General features: G+C 43.9%; 1 protein-coding gene and 3 long non-coding RNA genes across 4 annotated transcripts; 2 read left to right on the top strand and 2 right to left on the bottom strand.

Annotated features, from left to right (window-relative positions):
- Nucleotides 1–1,715: 1,715 nt before the first annotated feature.
- elf3 (E74-like factor 3 (ets domain transcription factor, epithelial-specific)) lies at nt 1,716–6,195 on the bottom strand. The gene is made up of 9 exons (XM_084704482.1): nt 5,932–6,195; nt 5,485–5,660; nt 4,358–4,588; nt 4,015–4,125; nt 3,777–3,881; nt 3,574–3,660; nt 3,287–3,394; nt 2,643–2,838; nt 1,716–2,452 (listed from the first exon to the last, which is right to left on the bottom strand). Exons 2-9 carry the CDS (start codon nt 5,648–5,650, stop codon nt 2,341–2,343), a joined length of 1,116 nt encoding a protein of 371 aa, XP_084560608.1. The 5' UTR covers nt 5,651–5,660; nt 5,932–6,195; the 3' UTR covers nt 1,716–2,340.
- An 8,862-nt stretch (nt 6,196–15,057) lies between these two features.
- LOC146273981 (uncharacterized) lies at nt 15,058–16,426 on the top strand. Its single transcript, XR_014766541.1, has 3 exons — nt 15,058–15,523; nt 15,654–16,045; nt 16,143–16,426. It is a non-coding gene; the product is annotated as an uncharacterized LOC146273981 (long non-coding RNA).
- Nucleotides 16,424–17,162, bottom strand: LOC146273980 (uncharacterized). The gene is made up of 5 exons (XR_014766543.1): nt 17,077–17,162; nt 16,911–16,961; nt 16,747–16,821; nt 16,528–16,647; nt 16,424–16,442 (listed from the first exon to the last, which is right to left on the bottom strand). It is a non-coding gene; the product is annotated as an uncharacterized LOC146273980 (long non-coding RNA).
- Nucleotides 17,163–18,902: 1,740 nt separating this feature from the next.
- Nucleotides 18,903–19,641, top strand: LOC146273979 (uncharacterized). The gene is made up of 5 exons (XR_014766542.1): nt 18,903–18,988; nt 19,104–19,154; nt 19,244–19,318; nt 19,418–19,537; nt 19,623–19,641. It is a non-coding gene; the product is annotated as an uncharacterized LOC146273979 (long non-coding RNA).
- Nucleotides 19,642–24,704: the final 5,063 nt, after the last annotated feature.

The raw sequence follows: 24,704 nt of genomic DNA, 5'->3' as shown, positions 1-24,704 counted from the left end.
AACGACAACACAGAGCACTAAAGAGTTTCGGCAGAACAGCCACTGCGACACCTACACAACCTTTGTGTCGCACTCGACAGCTTGTGTCTGATCGTGTCCACGTCCACACAGCACCTACGCTCTGTTTGAGGCCCTCGTCCACCTGTCACTCACACACACACCTCCCGTCCTGCTCAAAGGGACACACTCGTCACACACACACACACATGCAGTGGCGCAGAAGTGCACAACAGTAGACGGAGATGAAAGAGAAAGGCAGTGAGAGTTCTTCAGTCATTCGTAAAGCCTTCAGGCAGGGACAATAAACACACAAGTATTATTCCTAGTTTATCATCCACAGACTAACATGGCACACAATCTTACATATGGATTTTATATTTTGCGTTACAATCCATTAAATCAATCCAGAGTAAGGGATTAACTGCCCTGAGTTCATTCACTCAGTAAACAATTTCTAAAGGAACTTTCCACTTGTTCACTAAAATGAATCTCTCTTACCTACACTTGAGGACACAGTCTATTGTCACGATACCCAAACTACACCAGATTTTTAGATGTACAATGTATTCATTCTATTGTTGCAAGCCGTATGTCTGTATTGTATTTTTATGAAATTGTTTGCAAAAGGTGAGGTGTTACAGTGTTGTAAAACATCTTACGTGACACAGTAAACAGACGTCAAACCGTCAACAGTAAAACTTTGATAAGCGCGAGTGCACGGCCTCACATTGGGAAAACTGTCGGCTTAGTCATCAGTCAAACTTGCTGAACAAGTGAAAGCATAATGTGAAGTGTGCAAGGTACAACTTTCCTTTCACAAACAAATTGGTCCTCATTCCTGGCTTTGTGACCGGTAAGAGTTCCAGGGCCTTTTCAAAGCAAATGTTTTCTTATTTCAGATTTTTTATTTATTAGGAACCTTGGCTAACAAACAAAATGAGCTCATTTTTACGGTAAATCCGCTTTGGGGATTCTTGAAAAGCTAGCAAAATATGTTCTAAGTAAGACTACATCTACGTGTAAAAGCCCTTGTGAGGTTGACTTTCGTCTGTTTGATTTCAGTAAGTAGCCATCGATGAATACCAACTTATTGTACCATTTTGTATGTGGGACAGACATACCAAAGTCTGGTATCTACTGTTTATATCTTCAGACATAGACATGTGAATTAACAGAAATTCTAAAGTAATATTTATTAAATGTATTTATTTTCATGAAAAGGTTATACTGATAAACATACAAAACAATATGCCATACACTAAAGTAAAGGTATTACACAGGATAGTCTGAGATTTAATTCTCATACACATAATATTAAGTGATCTAACGTGGTACAGATCAGCTGAATAGAGCAATGGGATCAGGGCCCGGTGATTTGTCATTCATACAACTTGTATTTACGCTTCCTACGTCGGGCTGTAAACTATCCCAAGTATTTGAGCATGAATATCTTAAAATAAAATGCGAAAACTTCACTTTAAAACTGCAGTGAAAATATAACTCACTGAAAGCATACATGCTAATCTTGAGTTCATGTCACAAATAACTGGATGTTTACTTTTACCTTCATATATGTAGTCTGCTGTCCCTCCCCTCGCTCTATTTCACAAATTAACTTAATTCTACTTCATAACAAATAAAACATAAAAACAGAGGGTATGTATATGGTTGAACTCGTTATGGCTCCTTTACAAGGTAAACTCAAGACAAAACAATGTTTTGAAAAGTTCTGACTGTTAAGAGTTATTTTGACCATAAGTATGAACAGAATATTGTACTCTTTTTACAATGGAAATGAATATGTGCCCAGTGCTATCATTGTATGTGTACACATCAAGAATGCCCACATACCCAGGGGGCTGCTAAAGTTACAGATTAGGAGAGTTCCTCTCATACAATGTAAAGTACATCAAGAAATGCAATCCTTTATGGATAAAACCCCAGAGTACAGATATAGACAAGCCAACTCTTCCCAATACAGGGTCTGGGAAAGCTTCCTCACCGTAGCAACTCAAACTCCCAGGCCATTGCAACAAAGAAAACAATAAAAGAAGATACCAGTCGCAACGTGACTGCAGTAAAAAAAAAAGACACGACAAAACACTATACAACAACAATAATGGTTCATAAAACCTACTTGAGCCAAAAACAGTGGCTTACATTTTCTGCAACACCTCCTCCAAAAGAGAGAAGTTAGATTATGTTTGATTGATGCAGGTAGAAAAGGGCATTCAATGAGTTGTTTTTTGTATCCTAATGACTGCAGGACTTTAAAAACCGCGTATGTTTCATTGACGGCCTACCATTCTATACAAATGGCTTCTACCCACCGGTCACATCTCACATGCCCAGTCGAGTTTCCTCCAGCTTCCACCCACTGGAGTTCTTTCCAAACTTGTAGACCAGACGCCTTCCATCCACCCGCTCCAGGATCTCTCTCTTGTAGTAGTACCTATGTAGGAGAAGACAGGATTAGGAAACCACAGTTCTATAGACAATCTGAGCTTCGTTTAGGTATGTTGCTCATGTTGCTAGACCTAGCCGTGGAAGGTTCTGCTTTGACCCTGAAGAGGAGTTCTAAGGCCAGACCGGCGTGACCCTAGCGGCTGATGTGTGGTCGGAGGCAGGGAACCTGTGCTCACCTCATGGCCCGGCTCAGCTTCTCGTAGGTCATGCTGCTGTTCTTCTTCTTCTGGCCCCACATCTGGGCCACGGCCTCCGACTTGATGAACTTGAAGACGCCGTCGCGGCGGTCCTCCCACTTCATGAGCCCCTGGTTCTGCTCGGGGTGGATCAGGATGTCCCGGATGAACTCCCACAGATGGGTCCCCCGGGGAGCTGAGGAGGGCAGACGACAGCTCCGTCAGCTCAGGTGTGTGGGACACCAACACCAGGTGGACAATCACATGACCGGGTATGAAGAGGTGAGAGGGTGTGTGTGTGCATGCTGGGAGGGTGTGTGTGTGTGTGTGTGTGTGTGTGTGTGTGTGTGTGTGTGTGTGTGTGTGTGGATATTAGACTGTGGGCTGCTAAAAACACCTGTGTGTTTTGGCCAGATGCAAAATTGATGCAAAGTATATAACTGATAGACTGTGTTCATGTGTACTATTACAGAACTCGATTGTTCACAGTTTACCATGGGGTGTGAGGGGAAGCTTTTTCACCAAAAGGACACCACTATTGTGTTTACATATTGAGGATTGGAGGATTGGAGGATTTGGTTTAGGCGTACACATCAACCATGAAACTGAAAAACGTGTGTTTTCTGAGGAGCTAAATCCCTTACCATGCTTGGTCTTTTTGGAGGTGGTGTCGAAGAAGTGGTCCCTGGTGAGTTTGGGAGGCCTGCCCCTGCCCCTCTTCTTCACCTCACACTTCTCTGTCTTGATGTGCTCTGGTAACAAAGCAGGACGAGACTTTAGAACAACGGTTTGAATTTCGGTCCTCAAAGTCATTTGAGTTCAGGTCCTCCAAGCCAAGAGCCTATTTCTTAATGTATTTACTATTATTTCAGTGTAGTAATATCATATTTCTATACACAAAGTCCAATCTAAACCAGATGTGAATACTCACTTGCAAAGGCTGGATAGCAGAACTCTGGGTCAGAATCGCTGCTCCTGGATTCAGGAGAGCTGGGATGGAGGCTGCTGAATATCCCACCTGGCAGCAAGAACAGAGAGCAGAAACATGTTCAAAAACGTCCGCCTGTTTGGTTCGACATATCGACATACGCATCGAGGAGCGAAAGACAGGGAGGGAGGAGCTAGAGGGCTGACCTGATGAGGAGCTGCTGGACAGTCCTTCAGAGTCGTAGCCATCATCGCTACGAGGTGCCATGGTGTCGCTGGTGTCCAGGCCAGTCCAGGGGGACTCTTCTCTGGCTGTAAAACGCCCCAAAACATCAGCATTCATGTCTACAGTTTGTTTTGTATCTACGCGCCACACAGTGACTGTCTCGTTGTTGTTGGCACCATATGTGTGTGTGTGTGTGTATCTGTGTGTGCGTGTGTGTACCTTCGCCTATGGTCACGGAGTTGAGGAATGGGAATTCAGGGAAGTTGTCCAGGAAGATGTCCAGGAGTTGGCATGTCTCGCTCATCTCTGTGCCTGTGACTGTGAAGTGCTCTGTAACAGGAGACAGTTTAAACAGTTAGACCAGCTCTGTAACAGGAGACACAGTTTAAACAGTTAGACCAGCTCTGTAACAGGAGACACAGTTTAAACAGTTAGACCAGCTCTGTAACAGGAGACACAGTTTAAACAGTTAGACCAGCTCTGTAACAGGAGACACAGTTTAAACAGTTAGACCGGCTCTGTAACAAAATGAACAGGACTGAATGAGAAGGTGGGTACTTGCCATATTTGGACTTGTGCTCCTGGAGGCTGTGGAAGAGCACCGACCCCAGCAGGGCGCCGAAGGTGTTGATCAGCTGGCCGTGGGTCAGCTGACAGAGAGCCTGGCCGTCCATGTTGCAGCAGGACATGCTTATGGTGCTGCTGTCCAGCTTGCAGGCCTCCACGTTGAAGCTGATCCACTCCAGCACGTGTTGCTTGGTCCAGCTGTGGGCGTGGACCTCGTACCAGGGACCTGAGGGAGGCAGGTGGAGAGAAGGTGAGAGGTGTGTATCCTGTGTGTGTGTGTGTGTGGGGGGGGGGGGGGGAGTGTGTGCATATTTACGTTGACCTTGATTTGTATATGCGGGGGTATCTGTTTTTAAAATCAACGTGACTATTTATGCGTTGTAGAAACAATAAAAAAACTCCAAAGTCAAAATCTCCTCACTGAAGTGTTGCATGCGTGCCTACATACATGCACACTGACAGAGGCTGTGACTGTGGCTTGTTCACGGTCGTTTGGTGTTGCCTGGCTGCAGACAAACCCAACTCCTCTCTCAATCAGCAACTTGTCTACTTAAACTGGTGAGCTGAAACCTTTCTGTCTGGTTACATGGTGGATTGACAAGGGTAAATACTAAGGATATGCGTTTCGAGGGATTAAGTGAGACAACATTCTTTTATTATGTGTCCCAGACTGGTTACACATTTTCTGGGTTAATGATTTAGCTAACAGTCTCTCATGAGGTCAGAGGCAGATTCACTGTGGCTGTGTTACAGGGAAGGTAATATATTCCCTGATTAGGTTTTGCCTTGAATTTCTGCCAACAGGAAGTGGATTGTTGAAAAACACAGACACTGCTAAAACCGTCAGTTGAAGAAAACCCACCAAACGTGTTTAAAGACATCTGAATTCTTGTCTGCCACAAGAGCAACAAGTAAAAGTCTGAATGTAATTTCGAAAAACGAAGTAAAACTGAAAAATTAGCCTCTCTCTGCACAGAGACACCGAACCCGATATAGCTTCTGCAGGTATGACAGCCTGTATGTTCCAAAAGCTTGAGTTGAAGACAACAGGAACATGGAAGACTAGTGATGAACCATGCGAGTCCCTGCTATGTGAGCAGCGCAGACGGCTGTGCTACTCACTCATGAGGCCGCTGTACGGGCTGTGTGGCATCAGCGTGGGCTCCATGCAGGGCGGGAGGGGGGGCAGGGCCAGGCCCGGCTGCTGCAGCAGGTCTGGGCTGCCACTCGGGTACATGGTCAGGTTGGCGTGGGTCAGGACGCTGCTCAGATCACAGGAAGACGCCATGACCGACTCTCTGAGGATGACGACACCAGCACAAACGTTACATTTTTACATTAGAGTCTGGTAATTGGCCCAATTAGCAGATCAACGTTTACGGCCCCAGGGGATCAGGTCAATTGAATTGCTGTGCTTAATTCACATTGTGCAATGTTGCATGGTTGAGTCATTTCATGATACATTTCCACATTTTGTCAGCAGAAAAAATAATCACAGTCAATATGATTATGAATGATCTCCTTTGACATCTCCGTTGCCAGTTTCCCCTGGGCAGCATTCACACCTACCTGATTCAGGGATGTAGACTTGTTCAGTGGTAAAGTCCTCTCAGTGTGTGTGAGTCCCTGATCCACGTCCTTGTAGTGTCCTCACACTGTCTCTCTCTGTCCTCACACTGTCTCTTTCTGTCCTCACACTGTCTCTCTCTGTCCTCACACTGTCTCTCTCTGTCCTCACACTGTCTCTCTCTGTCCTCACACTGTCTCTCTCTGTCCTCACACTGTCTCTCTCTGTCCTCACACTGTCTCTCTCTATTCCTTCTCTCGCTTTAATCTGTCTCTCTGCATAGATGCACCTGTTGCGCACCTGTGGGAGCTTTATACCTCTAAAAGAGGGCTGTGGGCGGGGCGATGGGAGGGCCCAGGTGTGTGTGGGACAGGGGAATTCCACACGAGCGATGAGGCATAGGCCACGCCTCCCTCTCCCTCCCTCCCTTCACCCCCTCAGGCTTTTATCATTTTTCTTGAGAAAAGCAATATGCTTGCCAATTGTTATCACTCCCCTTTACACACACACACACACACGCGCACACACACACACACCATTCCGCAATGCCCGCCTCATGTCTCCATGACGAAGGTTGTGTGGACGGCTGGTGACAGAGAGGAAACAGACAACTGTCAGTAGGGATGGGTAGAAGCAAGGGAGGGCTGTTGAAAGGGGAGGAATAAGAGTTGTACGTGTTAACAAACATATTTTTGCCAGGATGGGAGGCAGAAATCGAACTTTAGTCACACATTTAGTCAATACTCATCCGAGTACAGTTGACCTATTTTGAGTTGCCAATTGAGATGTAATGAAGTAATCATTAATGAAGCTTTCTAGCCTGGAAATAAGTCAGAACAGTTCTAACCTCCCCCCCACCCCACAAACACACACACAACCAGACACACCCACAATCAGACACACACACAATCAGACACCCACACATACACAACCAGACATACACAACCAGACACACACAGCCAAACACATGCACAACCAGAAACACACACACTCAACCAGACACACACACATACATACACAACTAGACACGCACACACAGAGCCAGACACACTTCACCCAAACACCCCCTCGCCCCCCCCCCCCAAAACACACACACAGCCAGACACACCCATACAAACAGACATGCACACACACATACACACTCACATAAACAAACACACATACCCCCACTAACAGAAACACACACAACCCCCCCCTCTGTCCGTGAGGGATGAAGTCATTTGTGTGCCTTCCAGTGTTTACTGTTGACCCTGGTCCTGCAGCTCTCACAGCCCTCTCTGCTCTCCTTATCTGGGGTTTAACTCCAGCTGGCCCCTACTCAGCACCCTGACTCCATGGTGATGCCGTGCCACCATCAGAGCAAGCCCTTTGCTCAGTCATACGGATGACAATGATGTGGTCTGATAACTGTTTGGTGGCAGATTTTCCAGTGAAAAGGGGTGTGGGTCTAAACAAACCAGATTGTTGTGCCAGGGTGTGTTCACTGCCCCAGCGGGGTATCCACTGAGCTGGTCGTGCGGGTCTAGTTTATCATGCAAGACCAAAAAACGTGGTATTACTTAACAAATAAAGTAGGCGATGGTTTTCCCAAGAAATACTTCATAAAGATATTGCTTTAACCTCAAATCTAATCTTGCCATTGAATAAGACTGGTCATGGTATATTATGTGCTTTGAGGTAACACTTCATTTGAGTTCAAGTGAAAGTGCTGTGTGTGTGCAGACATGTCGAAACTGCACCTGGCTCCTCACGCTGACCCGAAACTGAGAAACAGAACCAAACCCTTTAACTATATTCTCTATGGGTCCTTGGACGTCTGTAATTAAGGAGGCGATATAGCACTTTGCAATGGGCTTAACGCCTCTATTGTGTTGAAGAGGTTGGTCAAGGGGTAGGGTTGCTTTGCAGCAGTCTCGCATGAAAGACTGTGAATGTTGTTAGAAGTTTCGCCCTCTAAAGGTAAAGAGACACACTGCAGTTGTTAAAAGGCATTGTGTTTCTGTGAAAGGCTGTTTTGTCTGCTAAAATATTAGCAACTTTAATTATTTCAGCTCTAAATTCAATAGTATTTAGCTGGAATACCTTTTAAACAATGAACAAATGATTTATTTCAATGTAAAGGGAGGGGACCCATTACCGGCTAAGAAGATTTGCTGCAATAACAAAAGGATGTAACTCACCAATATGTATGCACCTCATACTGCATATATACCAAATTACAGACTCTTACTTTGTTATTTAAATATGCCAACACGCTCTCAAACCATATGTGCAGTATTTGTTTTGCGTCGCGTCACACTTGACATTTCTCTTTTGAAAGTGGTTGGACGGCCGACATTTTTCACGTCTTAGATCTACATTTTCATCAAATTCCTGATGACCTGACGGAGCTAGCCAGATGATAATGGGTTCTCTTACGCTAGATATCACTAAAAAAATACTCCTACACCATGTGTATTTGTGTGTGTGTTTGAGAGGGGTACAGAGGTCAAAAAAGAGTGCATAAAGTTACCCATCACAACTTGATGTTACTAAGTCAATACGCACTCTTTATTGACCTAACAAACCATTTGGTAGGTGTATACGTGGTGGTCTGAAGTACACGTAAAGATGTTAGTGTTCTACACAAGCAGACCTACTCATGCAGTTGTTTCCATGACGCTGGATAAAAAAAGACAGAAGTGGTACAAGAATGTCCCCTGACTTGTTTGTGTCAAGGAGCCTGCTTCCGCCCTGGGGGTAAACTGGTATCAACATTCCATTACTTATCTCATCATTTTCTATCCAAGATGTATATGATCTTATCTTATATATACAGCAGTACCAGGTGGCCCCTCATCCACCTGGTACTGCTGCTTGAATGGGTAGTGTTGTCCACTCCAGACAGAGAGAGAGAGAGAGAGAGAGAGAGAGAGAGAGAGAGAGAGAGAGAGAGAGAGAGAGAGAGAGAGAGAGAGAGAGAGAGAGAGAGAGAGAGAGAGAGAGAGAGAGAGAGAGAGAGAGAGAGAGAGAGAGAGAGAGAGAGAGAGAGAGAGAGAGAGAGAGAGAGAGAGAGAGAGAGAGAGAGAGAGAGAGAGAGAGAGGGAGGGAGAGAGAGAGAGAGAGACAGAGAGAGTGCCTCTGGAAACTTTGGACTGGCAGTGACTGCGCTGAAGGAGAAGGCCTCTAGAGCCTTTTTTGCAATTAGAAAAAAAATCCATAAAATAGACATACCAATCAGAATCTGGACAAAAATATTTGATAGCATAATAGCACCAATAGCGCTATATGGAAGTGAGGTATGGGGTCCACTCAGTCAGCATGACTACACTAGATGGGACAAGCATCCAATAGAGGCCCTGCATGCTGAATTCTGTAGAATCATATTGAACATACAAAGAAAAACACCCACAAATGCATGCAGAGCAGAATTAGGCCGATATCCATTAATTATAAACATCAAAAAAAGATCACTAAAATTCTGGATACATCTCAAATTAAGTCCCCAAGATACACTGCAATTTGAAGCACTGCAAACCCAAGAACTGAACCCCCAAAAGAGTCCTTTCAGTCAGCTGGTCATGAGACTAACTAACCAACCAACACCTAACATTGCCCCATCTCAGATCAGCACTGCTCCACAATCAAAAATTAGAGTAAACCAAATTGTTCAACAAACCAAAAAGGCCTATCTGGAACATTGGAACAACCAAACCAAAACACAAAACAAACTAAGTTGCTATCGGGCCCTAAACAGAAACTATGAATTGGCTAAATATCTTTATACTGTAAAAAATGTAAAAGAGAGACAGATCTTGACCAAATACAGGATCAGTGACCACAGTCTGGCCATTGAGAAAGGCAGACATAAGAAAACCTGGTTACCGGAAGAGTCCAGAGTGTGTAGCCACTGTACGACAGGTGAGGTAGAGACAGAGATGCACTTTCTACTACACTGCCAACGGTACAAAAATACCAGACAGCATTTCTTTGTTAAATTTGAATCCCTTGTACCATCGTTCACCACACTGTCTGATGATGAAAAGCTAAAAGTACTCTTAGGGGAGGGACACACAGCCCCCCTATCTGGACAATTTCTAAAGAGTGCCATGAAATCAGGGAATACCTGAATACAGTGTGACCAGCCTTGAAATTATATTTGTAATATGGGTTGTCCATATCAATGTAGCTATTTACTTAGGTTGTTTTTGTCTTGATTTGTTGTTTTCTGTTCTTGACACTGTTGTCACCACATGTTCCGGACAATACAAACTGTAGTTCCTTATGTTGTTTTTGAATTGTGTTGTTAATGTATGGTTGTCTGTTGTTGTGCATCTTGCTTTGGCAATACGGTCGTAATGACTGTCATGCTAATAAAGCTGAATTGAATTGAGAGAGAGACAGACAGAGAGAGAGAGAGAGATAGAGAGAGAGAGAGAGAGAGAGAGAGAGAGAGAGAGAGAGAGAGAGAGAGAGAGAGAGAGAGAGAGAGAGAGAGAGAGAGAGAGAGAGGGAGAGAGAGAGACAGAGAAAGAGAGAGAGAGAGAGAGAGAGAGAGAGAGAGAGAGAGAGAGAGAGAGAGAGAGAGAGAGAGAGAGAAAGACAGATAGAGGAAGAAAGAGAGAGAGACATAGAAAGAGAGAGAGAGAGAGAGAGAGAGAGAGAGAGAGAGAGAGAGAGAGAGAGAGAGAGAGAAAGACAGATAGAGGAAGAAAGAGAGAGAGTCATTCAATATTAGATTTGTCTACAGCAGACAACCATACACAGCCATGTGACCTGTTTCTGTATGTGTGTCTGTTTGTGTGTGTATGTGTGTGTTTGTGTATGTATGTGTGTGTGTGTGTGGTACGTAGCGGTCAGTGAATAACTGAAAGACAGGAGAGCAGAGGAATCTGCTGCATGTGGAGTTATGTCCCTCCTGACAACAGACTAGGGGAGGGAGGCCTGGCCAGACGTTATTTACCCTTCCCCCTTCCCTCCTCCCCTGCTCCTCCCCTGCTGAGGGTCAGCCCTGCTGGGGAATGACTGACCAAGGAAACCCCCGCAACCAGAGGAGCAGAGCTGCAGGACACAGCTGAGGAGGCCTGGGGGACTGATGGGAAAGGAATAAGAAGGAGCGAGAGAGAGACAGAGAGAGACAGAGAGAGAGAGAGACAGGTAGACAGAGAGAGACAGACAGAGAGGGAGACAGAGAGAGACAGAGAGGGAGACAGAGAGAGACAGACAGAGAGGGAGACAGAGAGAGACACGTAGACAGAAAGAGACAGAGAGAGACAGACAGAGAGGGAGACAGAGAGGGAGATAGAGAGAGACAGAGAGTGAGACAGAGAGAGACAGAGAGAGACAGGTAGACAGAGAGAGACAGGTAGGCAGAGAGAGACAGAGAAAGACAGACAGAGAGGGAGACAGAGAGAGACAGGTAGACAGAAAGAGACAGAGAGAGACAGACAGAGAGGGAGACAGAGAGGGAGATAGAGAGAGACAGAGAGTGAGACAGAGAGAGACAGAGAGAGACAGGTAGACAGAGAGAGACAGGTAGGCAGAGAGAGACAGAGAGAGTCAGACAGAGAGGGAGACAGAGAGGGAGACAGAGAGAGACAGAGAGTGAGACAGAGAGAGACAGAGAGAGACAGAGAAGGAGACAGAGAGAATATAGAAGTATAAGAGATCAATATCTGGAAAAATGTAAGGAATTAATTGAAAACTACACAGAGCTTAATTTAAACGAGAAATTAAAGATATCTCTGGGCGAAGGGCCGACTGCAAGCCTTGCCGCTAGATATGTCTCTCAATGCCACAACCTGAGGGACAGTGAACCAACCCTGTACAACTGTTAAAACCTGTCTGTATATTAACAAGCATTTATGTGTTACTGTTACTCTTACTATGCTACTGTTATAGTATACTACCATATTATTATTGTTATAATGTAAATGCTATGATACATATATTACTGTAAAATGTCCTTTCAATATGGACTGCTTTGGCAATACTGCTCAACCCGAACTGTCATGCCAATAAAGCATTCTGAACTGAACTGAGAGACAGACAGAGAGGGAGACAGAGAGAGACAGAGAGAGACAGAGAGGGAGACAGAGAGAGACAGGTAGACAGAGAGAGACAGGTAGACAGAAAGAGACAGAGAGAGACAGACAGAGAGGGAGACAGAGAGGGAGATAGAGAGAGACAGAGAGTGAGACAGAGAGAGACAGGTAGACAGAGAGAGACAGGTAGGCAGAGAGAGACAGAGAGAGACAGACAGAGAGGAAAACAGAGAGAGACAGAGAAGGAGACAGAGAGAGACAGACAGAGAGGGAGACAGAGAAAGACAGAGGGAGACAGAGAGAGACAGAGAGTAATGGTAGAGGGGCAGGGACCACGGACCCATTCGAATTGAGCCAGAGTTGAAAAGACAGAAGGAGAGAGGGAGGTGGGGGGGGGTATCTGAACCTGAATTAACCTTTCTTGGTTAATGTTCACAGAGTGATGTCATGCATGACAGTTTGTATCCGTGTCATTAGTTAAAACCAAAACCCAGCATGTCTGGTGTGTGTGTGTTTGTGTGTGTGAGAGCACACCCTACTGTTCACAGGGTGTAACCTAGACACAACACTGTTTGAGAGACATAGACAGAAAGAGAGAAATATACAGAGAGAGAGAGACACATACACAGAGAGAGAGAGAAAGAGAGAGACGTTGACACAGAGAGAGAGAAAGACTGAGAGAGACAGACAGAGAAAGAGAGATAGAGAATAGAATAGAGAGTGAGTTCCGGACAACTAGCTGCATAAAAATGTGCTCCTGAATATCTCTCGAATATGGACCTAGAAGTGGGACATCACCATAAAACAACTATTCAATAATTTCATTTAAAGATGAGGTAACAACATCTATCAACTATCAACTCGCAAAGAAGAAAAAAACACAATTTTTTTTTATCAAACAAACTAGCTAGCTATCAACTGCTATAAACTGCTAGCTCCCAACTGTCAACTGCCACTTTACTGGCCGTTACCTACATTCCAAGGGAAATTATTATGAAGATCAGAAGAAGATTGTGAGGATTATTGTTGGTAGCTTTGACTATTAGGGAATTTAAAAAACCTGTATCTGGGGGGGTGGCGGGGGTGGCGGGGGGGGGAGGGGGGGGGGCGGCAGACCTAGCATTATCCTTGTGCAGTTGCGTATCGCAGGCATGCTTAAAGCCCCTTCCCCCTACTACTCACGTCAATGTCAATGCGACAGAACTTACAGAAGGTATGATATTGATCTTTGCTGCTCTTATGGCAAAGCGGAGTTCTGAACTCCACGTAGGTTAGAAGGAGATCTTTCTTTTTGGCATTGGAAAACTTACGCGAGTGGTACAAAGGGTCAAAAAGGAGGACAAAAGGGCGAAAAGACGGACACGCAACAGCGGTCCAGACAAAAGGTTGGAAAACCAGACTGTCCGGCCGAAATCCGGACGTCTGGTCACCCTAGTATCCTGTCAACTATACTTAGTTTAGTTTTGACAGTGTTTATAAGAAGAAACAGGGTAAATTGCTAAGCTAACTTTTTGGAGTAAACAATTGGTCACCATGGAAACCTACCAGCTAGCACCTAAGTTCAGCACTGCTCTCACACCACAGAGCAGATAGAATACCCTGCCAAAGGTAAGAGTGGGACAGCTAGAGAGAAACACCAAATTATAACACAATGTAAAGTAACCTACATGGAACATTGGAAAGAAGAAACTAAAAGCCAAAGTAGATTAGAATGTTGTCTAGCCTTAGAGAGAGATTAAACGGGCAGAATATCTCTCCACTGTCAGAGATATAAAGCAGAGACAGATCCAAACCAAATACAGGCTCGGTGACCACCGATTGGCAATTGAAACAGGACGACACAAAAAATAATGGCAACCAAAAGAAAACAGAATATTTGGTTGAGACAGAGATGCACTTCCTCTTCCACTATACTAACCCTAATACTAAAACTTCCTAAATTACAGATAACAATAAATAGTACACTATATTAACCCTAAATACACATAAAACCTGTTTCAACCCTATAACCTATTCTAACCTAAGTGGAGTACAGTACAATAGTGCAATTTTGCAGAAATGGTTATTGTAACAAATTCCACTCTGTAATCTCAGATTTCAAAGGTCTTAGTGACCTCTCAAAGGTCAAAAATCCTCCTAGGAGAAGGACCTTGCTGCCCAGTATGGGTAGCCTAGACACACAATGCACACAAACGAAGCACACACACAACATATACCGTGTGTGTGACTGACGTGTATGTGTATATATATGTAGGCTATATATAATAACCAATCTTAAGGTTATGTTATTTTCCTTTAATCTTTCAACTGAATTTGCCGTGTTTGGTTGATATTGTATTATCTGTATTCTGCAGATACATCTGCATTAGTAGTATACCAACGTCCATATTAATGTTAGGAATATTGTTTCTGTATTCTGTGGTTCCACCGTTGCTTTGGCAATATGAACATCTGTTTTTTAATGCCAGTAAAGCCAATTGAATTGAATTGAATAGACAGAGAGAGACACACAGAGAGACACACAGAGAAAGAGAGAGAGAATAGACAGAGAGACATAGAAAGAGAGACAGAGAGAGAGAGAAAATGGAGAGAGAGAGAGACATAGACAGAGAAAGAGAGAGAATAGACAGAGAGAGAGACATAGACAGAGAGAGAAAGAGAGAGCTACTATGTGTCAGTGTGTCTAGAAACAAACTGCTTGAATTTGCTCAGAAATCGAACAATGAACACTGCCCTCTAGTGGAGAATGTGACAATAGTTCAATAAAATATAATAAAAGTGCATATTATGATATTTTACAGCAGAGGTCTTCAACCCTGGTCCTAAGGGACCCCGTGTCCTGCACGTTTTAGATGTTTCCCTGTTCCGACACACCTGATTCAAATCAATGGTCGTTAACCGGCTTCTGCCTAACTAGATAACGACCCATTCATTTGAATCAGGGGGTTATTCGTCGTAGCTCGCTAAGCAGTTTAGTGAGCTAATTTTCAGGCTAAAATAAAACACGCCCCTATTTTTGGTTCGTGGAAGCAAGTTTAGATAAATCACCATAGTAACATATCAATTAGCACTAATCTGCTCGAGAGCAGGCTAACATAAGTGTAGCTGGATAAGCTTGCCACACCCCCGGAAAAAAACATGGCATCTCCATTTTTGAGAGACCCAGTTGACGAAGGACCTATTCTAGTTCGATTAGCCTTTCATACCGATAGAGTTATTCGCGATCGCCAAGATCCTTTATGTCAAACAGATGAGTTCCTGATCGAGCGATATCGATTCAGCCGACAAGGACTCATTTATTTGCAAGACCTTCTCGGGCCGTACATTGCAAATGTCACACGCCGCAGCAGAGCTTGAACTGTGCTTCAGACTCTGTGCATAGCCTTGAGGTTTTTTGCGTCAGGTACATTTTTATACAGTGTAGGCGATGCAGAAAATATTTGCAAAGCCGCAGCATGCGTTGCTGTAAGAAAAGTGTACTTGGCGCTTAACCGGTTGATGAATCAATTCATCATATTCCCAGGCCATGTCCCAGTCAATGACATCAAAGAGGGATTTTATGCAATTGCAGGTAATTGAGTAAATACATATTTTACCATTTCATGAAAATGCCTTCCTATCACTGTTCATTACGGAGTTTATCACTATGGATTGATTATTTTATGTAGAGGTGATCTAACATTGTTCATATCATATACTAGGTAACTACAATGGGCTCCTAATTGGAGACAGGGCTTACGCCTGCAGGCCCTGGTTCATGACCCCCTATCCAGAGCCAGCCCCAGGCCCTGAAGTGCGGTTCAACGGTGCTCTCGCTAGAACGAGGGCACGGATAGAGATGACCTTTGTCCTGCTAAAGGGCAGATTTAATTGTCTGCGGGGGCTGAGGGTGGAACCGGACAGGGCCTGTGCTATCACAGTGGCATGTGCTGTGCTCCACAATGTGGCCACACTCAGGAGGGAGAGGGTCCCAGTGATCGTGGCCCATCCTGAGGACGATGTGGAACCGATCCACCTAAATGAGCGGTCTGGAGTGGCTGCAAGGAACATAATGGCCCAGCATCATTTCAGATAGCTGTCCAGATGACTCTGGGTAATGTTGGACTCATTTCATGTTCTTCATGTTTGCATGTTTCATTTATACGGTTAGCCACCCTCTTTGCTTTTACCCATTAATAGTCCATCCTCAGCCATCATCGAGTCCATCCCAACTCAGTCTGGTTTGCACCTCCACTGCCAAGGACCAAGGCAGACTGCAGCAGATCATTTGGTCCCACCCTGACCTGTTCCACTCCAGGACCAGCAGGAGAGCAAGCAGGATCATTGCTGACCTTTCCCATCCTGGCCACCACCTCTTCCCATCCAGCAAAAGTGTCCGGTCGATTAAAACCAATGGACTCACAAACAAGAGTCAGGTGGTTGAATAGAGAAACATGCCGAAGAATAATGTAACAATAAAGCCTTTATTTTTTTCCCCTTTATTGGTTATCCTGTAAATGAAGGTGCAGAAGAAATATGATTTTCCAAAGCTCACAAATACTTAGCCAAAGCTTTGCTTTACAGGGTTAGACTTACATTCAGCTGCCGTCTAAGCAATTTAACCTCTAAATCCAACTTGATTGAGCTCAAGTGGAGGTTACGTATTTTGGCACGCAAGTATTGCTTGTAAAGCGTGCGCACATCTTCAGTGTCAGTCTGGAAAAAAGACAAACCATTCATAGCTTGTTCAGTGTGGTGGTCAGATGCTAACTAAATTCAGACCTCACAATGTGAGGGTATTTAATGAGAACTCACACTCCCATCCCCAGTTCCCAAACAGTGAGAGGGGCCAGGCTCCTCCAGATCAGCCCGTGGTCCAGCAGGATTTGCCTTAAAGAATGCATTGATGTAGTGAGTGCCAGGAGTGAGTGGCAGGAGTGAGTGGGATAGGAGTATTAGTTGACACAACTTGCATTTACCAAATCGCTGGAGAACGCAGAAAGTGTGTCCTCATCGTTTAGACTGACCTCCTGTTAGTGAATTAGGAATTATTAGGAACTGTGGGAAAGTGCCTTCGGTTCTAAAAGACACACACCATGAACATGTTTAGAATCATTACACAATGATGCAGCAATATCAACTTACATCAGTGGGCTCCTCTCCCCCGACCAACACATTGGGAGGTGGCTGCAGGAGTGTGATCGAACCTCCGGCCACTGCAAAATGTGACTATGGTTAACCAAATGACTAATTATGAAGGAAACTCATAGAATGAAGTGCACCTACCTCAGACATACAGATTCTCTCCTGCTACCACCTCTCCAGAGGAGCTGCCCCCAGCTATGCCCTGCATGATGGGCCTACCCCTGTTATTAGCCAGGGCCAGCTCCTCAGCAGGGGTTAGCTCAGGACCTCGGGGTCCTCCCCCCGTCTTAACCATATCCGCCTTTTTCTTGTTGGCTAAAATATGAAGGATATGACACTGACAAGCTGTTCAGTATATTACCATGGCACATATTGTAATGACTCACCAGCCTGAATGATGTTTTTATGTTTTATTTTTACTTGCTCCCAAGTCCTCTTAGTGGCGGGGTTGCAACTACATGGGGTTTGAAAGCACTCATAATTATATGACAGTGTTCACCATATTACACCATACCATACCATACAGTACACCATATCATTATTTTTGAAAATGATTAAAGTGGACTCAACAATTTCTTTTCACTGCATCAATTGATTGAATTTCTGATTATGAATAATACTACGTACATACTGTGATCTGCCCATACACAGATTTGCACATGCATATTCAAACTCCTACTTCTATATGGTCATCTACACATACATGCATATGCACATATATAGTACATGTTAAATAAGCGCTTTCAGTACATACATCCTCATAAGTGTCTATAAATTCGTAACAATTAGATCATCTTTGGCCTTTGTTTTATCTAGGCCAACTTATTCTGTAAGAGTTGAGACAATTATTTTCGCTAGCAAGATCTCATTCGATGATTAATTTCCATTAAACCTACTGCCAGCAGTCACATTTAAAGAAATGTGATCTGATTGATCGGGGTAATGAGGCACTTAAGATGAGCCTATACATTTTCCCAAAACTTACGCATTTAGTTTATCTGCAATTTTTTGCCAAGCTGCCTGTCTTGCTCTGGCAGCGGTGGCGGTGTTTGACTTAGCCATGTTTATGTCTTTGAAGTCTTCATAGAGACTTATTATTAAATGCTGTTCTGATTGCGAGAATATCACCGCTCTCTCTTTAAGTCCGGTCTTTCCTGCCATCATACCGTTACAAAATCACGGTTTTGGTGATCGACCTTTCCTGCCTTTTGAAGTAGGACGTGCTCGTGCACTTGCCCTGATAAGTTTAGCCTGATTGAAATTAACGGGATCAGCCGTCGACGAACCGATATTTGAAGTTCTCAGTTAGCTCGCTAATGTTAACGGGCTAAAGGGACAATTGATTAACTTAGCTCCAACCCCTACGACGAACGGGCCCCTGGTGTATTGGAGAAGGAAAACATCAAGACCAGGGGCCCGTTCGTCATATAATTATGAGTGCTTTCAAACCCCATGTAGTTGCAACCCCGCCACTAAGAGGACTTGGGAGCAAGTAAAAATAAAACATAAAAACATCATTCAGGCTGGTGAGTCATTACAATATGTGCCATGGTAATATACTGAACAGCTTGTCAGTGTCATATCCTTCATATTTTAGCCAACAAGAAAAAGGCGGATATGGTTAAGACGGGGGGAGGACCCCGAGGTCCTGAGCTAACCCCTGCTGAGGAGCTGGCCCTGGCTAATAACAGGGGTAGGCCCATCATGCAGGGCATAGCTGGGGGCAGCTCCTCTGGAGAGGTGGTAGCAGGAGAGAATCTGTATGTCTGAGGTAGGTGCACTTCATTCTATGAGTTTCCTTCATAATTAGTCATTTGGTTAACCATAGTCACATTTTGCAGTGGCCGGAGGTTCGATCACACTCCTGCAGCCACCTCCCAATGTGTTGGTCGGGGGAGAGGAGCCCACTGATGTAAGTTGATATTGCTGCATCATTGTGTAATGATTCTAAACATGTTCATGGTGTGTGTCTTTTAGAACCGAAGGCACTTTCCCACAGTTCCTAATAATTCCTAATTCACTAACAGGAGGTCAGTCTAAACGATGAGGACACACTTTCTGCGTTCTCCAGCGATTTGGTAAATGCAAGTTGTGTCAACTAATACTCCTATCCCACTCACTCCTGCCACTCACTCCTGGCACTCACTACATCAATGCATTCTTTAAGGCAAATCCTGCTGGACCACGGGCTGATCTGGAGGAGCCTGGCCCCTCTCACTGTTTGGGAACTGGGGATGGGAGTGTGAGTTCTCATTAAATACCCTCACATTGTGAGGTCTGAATTTAGTTAGCATCTGACCACCACACTGAACAAGCTATGAATGGTTTGTCTTTTTTCCAGACTGACACTGAAGATGTGCGCACGCTTTACAAGCAATACTTGCGTGCCAAAATACGTAACCTCCACTTGAGCTCAATCAAGTTGGATTTAGAGGTTAAATTGCTTAGACGGCAGCTGAATGTAAGTCTAACCCTGTAAAGCAAAGCTTTGGCTAAGTATTTGTGAGCTTTGGAAAATCATATTTCTTCTGCACCTTCATTTACAGGATAACCAATAAAGGGGAAAAAAATAAAGGCTTTATTGTTACATTATTCTTCGGCATGTTTCTCTATTCAACCACCTGACTCTTGTTTGTGAGTCCATTGGTTTTAATCGACCGGACACTTTTGCTGGATGGGAAGAGGTGGTGGCCAGGATGGGAAAGGTCAGCAATGATCCTGCTTGCTCTCCTGCTGGTCCTGGAGTGGAACAGGTCAGGGTGGGACCAAATGATCTGCTGCAGTCTGCCTTGGTCCTTGGCAGTGGAGGTGCAAACCGGAATGAGTTGGGATGGACTCGATGATGGCTGAGGATGGACTATTAATGGGTAAAAGCAAAGAGGGTGGCTAACCGTATAAATGAAACATGCAAACATGAAGAACATGAAATGAGTCCAACATTACCCAGAGTCATCTGGACAGCTATCTGAAATGATGCTGGGCCATTATGTTCCTTGCAGCCACTCCAGACCGCTCATTTAGGTGGATCGGTTCCACATCGTCCTCAGGATGGGCCACAATCACTGGGACCCTCTCCCTCCTGAGTGTGGCCACATTGTGGAGCACAGCACATGCCACTGTGATTGGACAGGCCCTGTCCGGTTCCACCCTCAGCCCCCGCAGACAATTACATCTGCCCTTTAGCAGGACAAAGGTCATCTCTATCCGTGCCCTCGTTCTAGCGAGAGCACCGTTGAACCGCACTTCAGGGCCTGGGGCTGGCTCTGGATAGGGGGTCATGAACCAGGGCCTGCAGGCGTAAGCCCTGTCTCCAATTAGGAGCCCATTGTAGTTACCTAGTATATGATATGAACAATGTTAGATCACCTCTACATAAAATAATCAATTTCTAATGACATGAGATTTGCTATACCTTGCTCAAAGCTGTGGCATAGTGTGGAGTCTCGGAATATCCGGGAGTCGTGGACAGACCCCGGCCACCTGACCTCAACATTTGTGATCAGGCAGGTGGAGTCACAGATCATCTAAGATGAATTGCAGTCAAGTCATGGGTATTGTACAGTACATGAGTAGCCTACAGCAGGCAATTGCAAGGTCCATGTCTATTGTCAAAGACAAATGATTGTTTTTAGAACAATGTAATTTTAGGAAAATTATGTAATAAGTACCTGAACATTAAGGCTGTGAAAGCCCTTTCTGTTCACAAAATCGGCCTTGTTTGGCCCAGAGGGCTTTTTCAGGCGGATATGGGTGCAGTCCACTGCGCCAATGACATTAGGAAACTCTGCATAGTGATAAACTCCGTAATGAACAGTGATAGGAAGGCATTTTCATGAAATGGTAAAATATGTATTTACTCAATTACCTGCAATTGCATAAAATCCCTCTTTGATGTCATTGACTGGGACATGGCCTGGGAATATGATGAATTGATTCATCAACCGGTTAAGCGCCAAGTACACTTTTCTTACAGCAACGCATGCTGCGGCTTTGCAAATATTTTCTGCATCGCCTACACTGTATAAAAATGTACCTGACGCAAAAAACCTCAAGGCTATGCACAGAGTCTGAAGCACAGTTCAAGCTCTGCTGCGGCGTGTGACATTTGCAATGTACGGCCCGAGAAGGTCTTGCAAATAAATGAGTCCTTGTCGGCTGAATCGATATCGCTCGATCAGGAACTCATCTGTTTGACATAAAGGATCTTGGCGATCGCGAATAACTCTATCGATATGAAAGGCTAATCGAACTAGAATAGGTCCTTCGTCAACTGGGTCTCTCAAAAATGGAGATGCCATGTTTTTTTCCGGGGGTGTGGCAAGCTTATCCAGCTACACTTATGTTAGCCTGCTCTCGAGCAGATTAGTGCTAATTGATATGTTACTATGGTGATTTATCTAAACTTGCTTCCACGAACCAAAAATAGGGGCGTGTTTTATCTTAGCCTGAAAATTAGCTCACTAAACTGCTTAGCGAGCTACGACGAATACCCCCCAGTACAAAATTAAACCCAACGTAAATAATGGTCTGACTATGACTCTAACTGTGACTCTGACTGTGACTATGACTGTGACTCTGACTGTGGTGACTGCACTTCCTCATAGTTTGGCAACATTGTCTTAAAATACAACTATATATTGTCTGTATTCTGAAGTAACACATTTGAAAGTTACAGAGCAAAATAATGTGATTTTGCCGTAGTACCTGACTCAGAAAAAACAAGTACAGGGACATTCCCCCCGAGGCAAGTAGGGTGAAGTGCCTTGCCCAAGGACACAACGTCATTTTCCGCGGCCGGGAATCGATCTGGCAACCTTCAGATTAGAATTAGAATGACCTTCAGAATCGGATTAGTCCGATTCCCTAACCGTTCAGCGTTTCCCCTAGGATTTTTTTTAGCAGTGGGGTCATGTCTGTCCGACCCCCCCTCCCCCTCGGCCAAAATAAAGTTCTAACCCTATATTTTGGAGTAGGTTAATGTAATAGTCTAATAACAAATGTAATATTGCATGTATTTTTGTCCTATTTTCCTTAAAGCAATACAGTTAGGCTACTTAAAGTATGTTCTAAATGGCAGAAACATGCTGCCAACTAATAATTGAGTAACAACTTGTAAATGGTCAGTAGCCTAGCCTATCGATCAAGGTACTCGAAAGCATGTACACTGTCGGCTTCTTTTGATCTTGATAGGCTAAGCATTCTGTAGCAAATAATAACAATATACCCACTATTAATTAAACAACTTCAGCATAAAAATGCACCTCAAATACAAACGTGAGGAAGGGCAGCAATTGCTATCGAATCAACAGGCATGCAATTATGCTAGCAGGGGAAGAATACAAACAACGAAAATCACCAGTTAACTTAAATTTGCAATAACTGTAGACTAATACAATAACAGGCTTTAATGAACTGAAAACATAAGTTATACGACTTACAGTTCTCAAGGACGCACACACGCAATCTCAACTGCGCTGTGAAGCGCGTGTCCCTGCTATTCTCCGACATGCACTCTAACAATCACTGCTGATAGACGGCCTAAAATCTTGTACAGCCCTATTTCTGATACCGTGGCGGCAGAAATTTAGCCGTGGCGGGCCGCCATGACAAACTCAACATAGGGGAAACACTGCCGTTTAGCCATCTGACTCCCAAATACCAAATACTCATGTATTTTTTGTCTGTTTTAGCAACTCATGTAGGTAGCAAAGTTACTTAAGTCTTACCTTTGAACATGAAGCCACAAATGCTGTATGCTTTTTAATCTATGCAGTTTTCATCAATAATAAGTACAAATGTTTTTAAAAGACAGCTAGCTACAGTAATGTCAGCTGTGTTTGTCCTTTAGTAATGTGAAAATGTGAGTACCCCCCATTAAAACTTGTCTTTCTCCAAATATTTTAACATTATGGACATTTGATTCATTTGAAGGTGATATATAATCTGCATCTGGAAAATATTCACAGAGCTTCACTTATGTCACAGCCTTATTCCAAAATTGATTCAACACATTTATTACCTCAATTATACACACAATCTATATAGATGTTGAAAAATAGAATACTGTATATTCTATTTTTCAACATCAATATACATCTATAAAAAATATGACATACATATGTCATATTTATATAGATTTGCAAAAATGAACAACAAAAATAGAACACCATGCACATAAGTATTCAAAGCCTTTGTTCAATACTTTGTTGAAGCACCTTTGGCAGATATTACAGCCTCAGGTCTTTTTGAGTATGATGCTACAAGCTTGGCCCACTGATTTGTGGCCAGTTTCTCCCATTCTTCTTTACAGGACCTCTCAAGCTCCATCAGGTTGGATGGGCAGCGTCAGTGCACAGCCATTTTCAGAGCTGTGGCTGGGCCACTCAGGGACATTCACAGAGTTGTCCCGAAGCCACTCCTTTGTCATCTTGGCTGTGTGCTTAGGGTTATTGTCCTGTTGGAAAATGAACGATCGGTATCGGGCCCAATACCAGGCTCATGTACTTGTACCCGTAAAAATACCCCGATACCAAAGAACGATACCTCACGTAAAAAAGAAAAAAGTTGTTTTTAATTTTTACAAATGGTAATGTAGGTGAGAAAATGAAATAACTAAATATTGCTGGTTGGTGCATTGTGTTCGCTCCCGGGGTGTCTGTTAGAACACAACTCTTGGACACGGCTTTCTTTTGTAGATTTATTGCTCGAAAATTTGTTCCATGTCAGAGCTGGGGGGAAGGGGGAATTAAGACATGTACATAGGTACCTAGCGAAAAGTAACCTCAACTTTCCTAGACTTTTAGCATTGGTAGGCTACTAATGCTGAGGGCTCGCTGATATCGCTTTCTGTCTAGAGCGGTGTATCTATGCGTCGTTGCTAACGTGTGCTGACGTCTTTGCTTAAGATGCACAACGGTTCGTGTCCACTACAGCGTTTTTTACCGCTCTGCATCGCTTGCCTTCCCAAAGTACACCACTCTCTGGGGCGTGTTAGACAGGTTAATACAGAGTTGTAGTTCTCTAAGGTCACTGTTGTAGTTTGTGTAAAACGGTGTCATGGACAAGTGTGCAGACTTGGGTTCATGTACTTACAATATCGATCATTGATATAAATATAGGTGCTCCTGTCTCGATCAAAATACAGCTTTTACACACGATATAAGAAATCAGTAACATGATCTTATCATCGGGTTCTTGGTCACCTCCCTGACTAAAGCCCTTCTCCCTCTCCGATCGCTCAGTTTGGCCGAGCAGCCAACTCTAGGAAGAGTCCTGATGGTTCCAAACTTTTTCCGTTTACCGATGATGGAGGCCACTGTGCTCATTGGGACCTTGCATGCTGCAGGAATCTTTAGTTTCAAGTTTTTTATTGTCAGGTGCACAGAACAACACAAGATTAGACTGGGCACTGAAATTCTTGGGACAAGACAATGCAAGCAACCTGGCATAACATAACATATAAGTACTAAGAACATCTATTTACATCTATGATAAGCTAAAATAGAATAGAATTAATAATTAACCTCCTAAATATACACAACAGTATGCAATATAGATTTATTTTATTTTATATATATTTTATATTTATATTATAACCATATATAGACAGGTGTGTGCCTTTCCAAATC

Source organism: Hypomesus nipponensis, chromosome 9 (assembly GCF_054491055.1).
Source record: "Hypomesus nipponensis isolate SF chromosome 9, ASM5449105v1, whole genome shotgun sequence".
NCBI classification, from domain to species: Eukaryota; Metazoa; Chordata; class Actinopteri; order Osmeriformes; family Osmeridae; genus Hypomesus; species Hypomesus nipponensis.
Note: the sequence above shows the minus strand (reverse complement) of the source record. Positions and strands in the feature narration are given on the sequence as shown.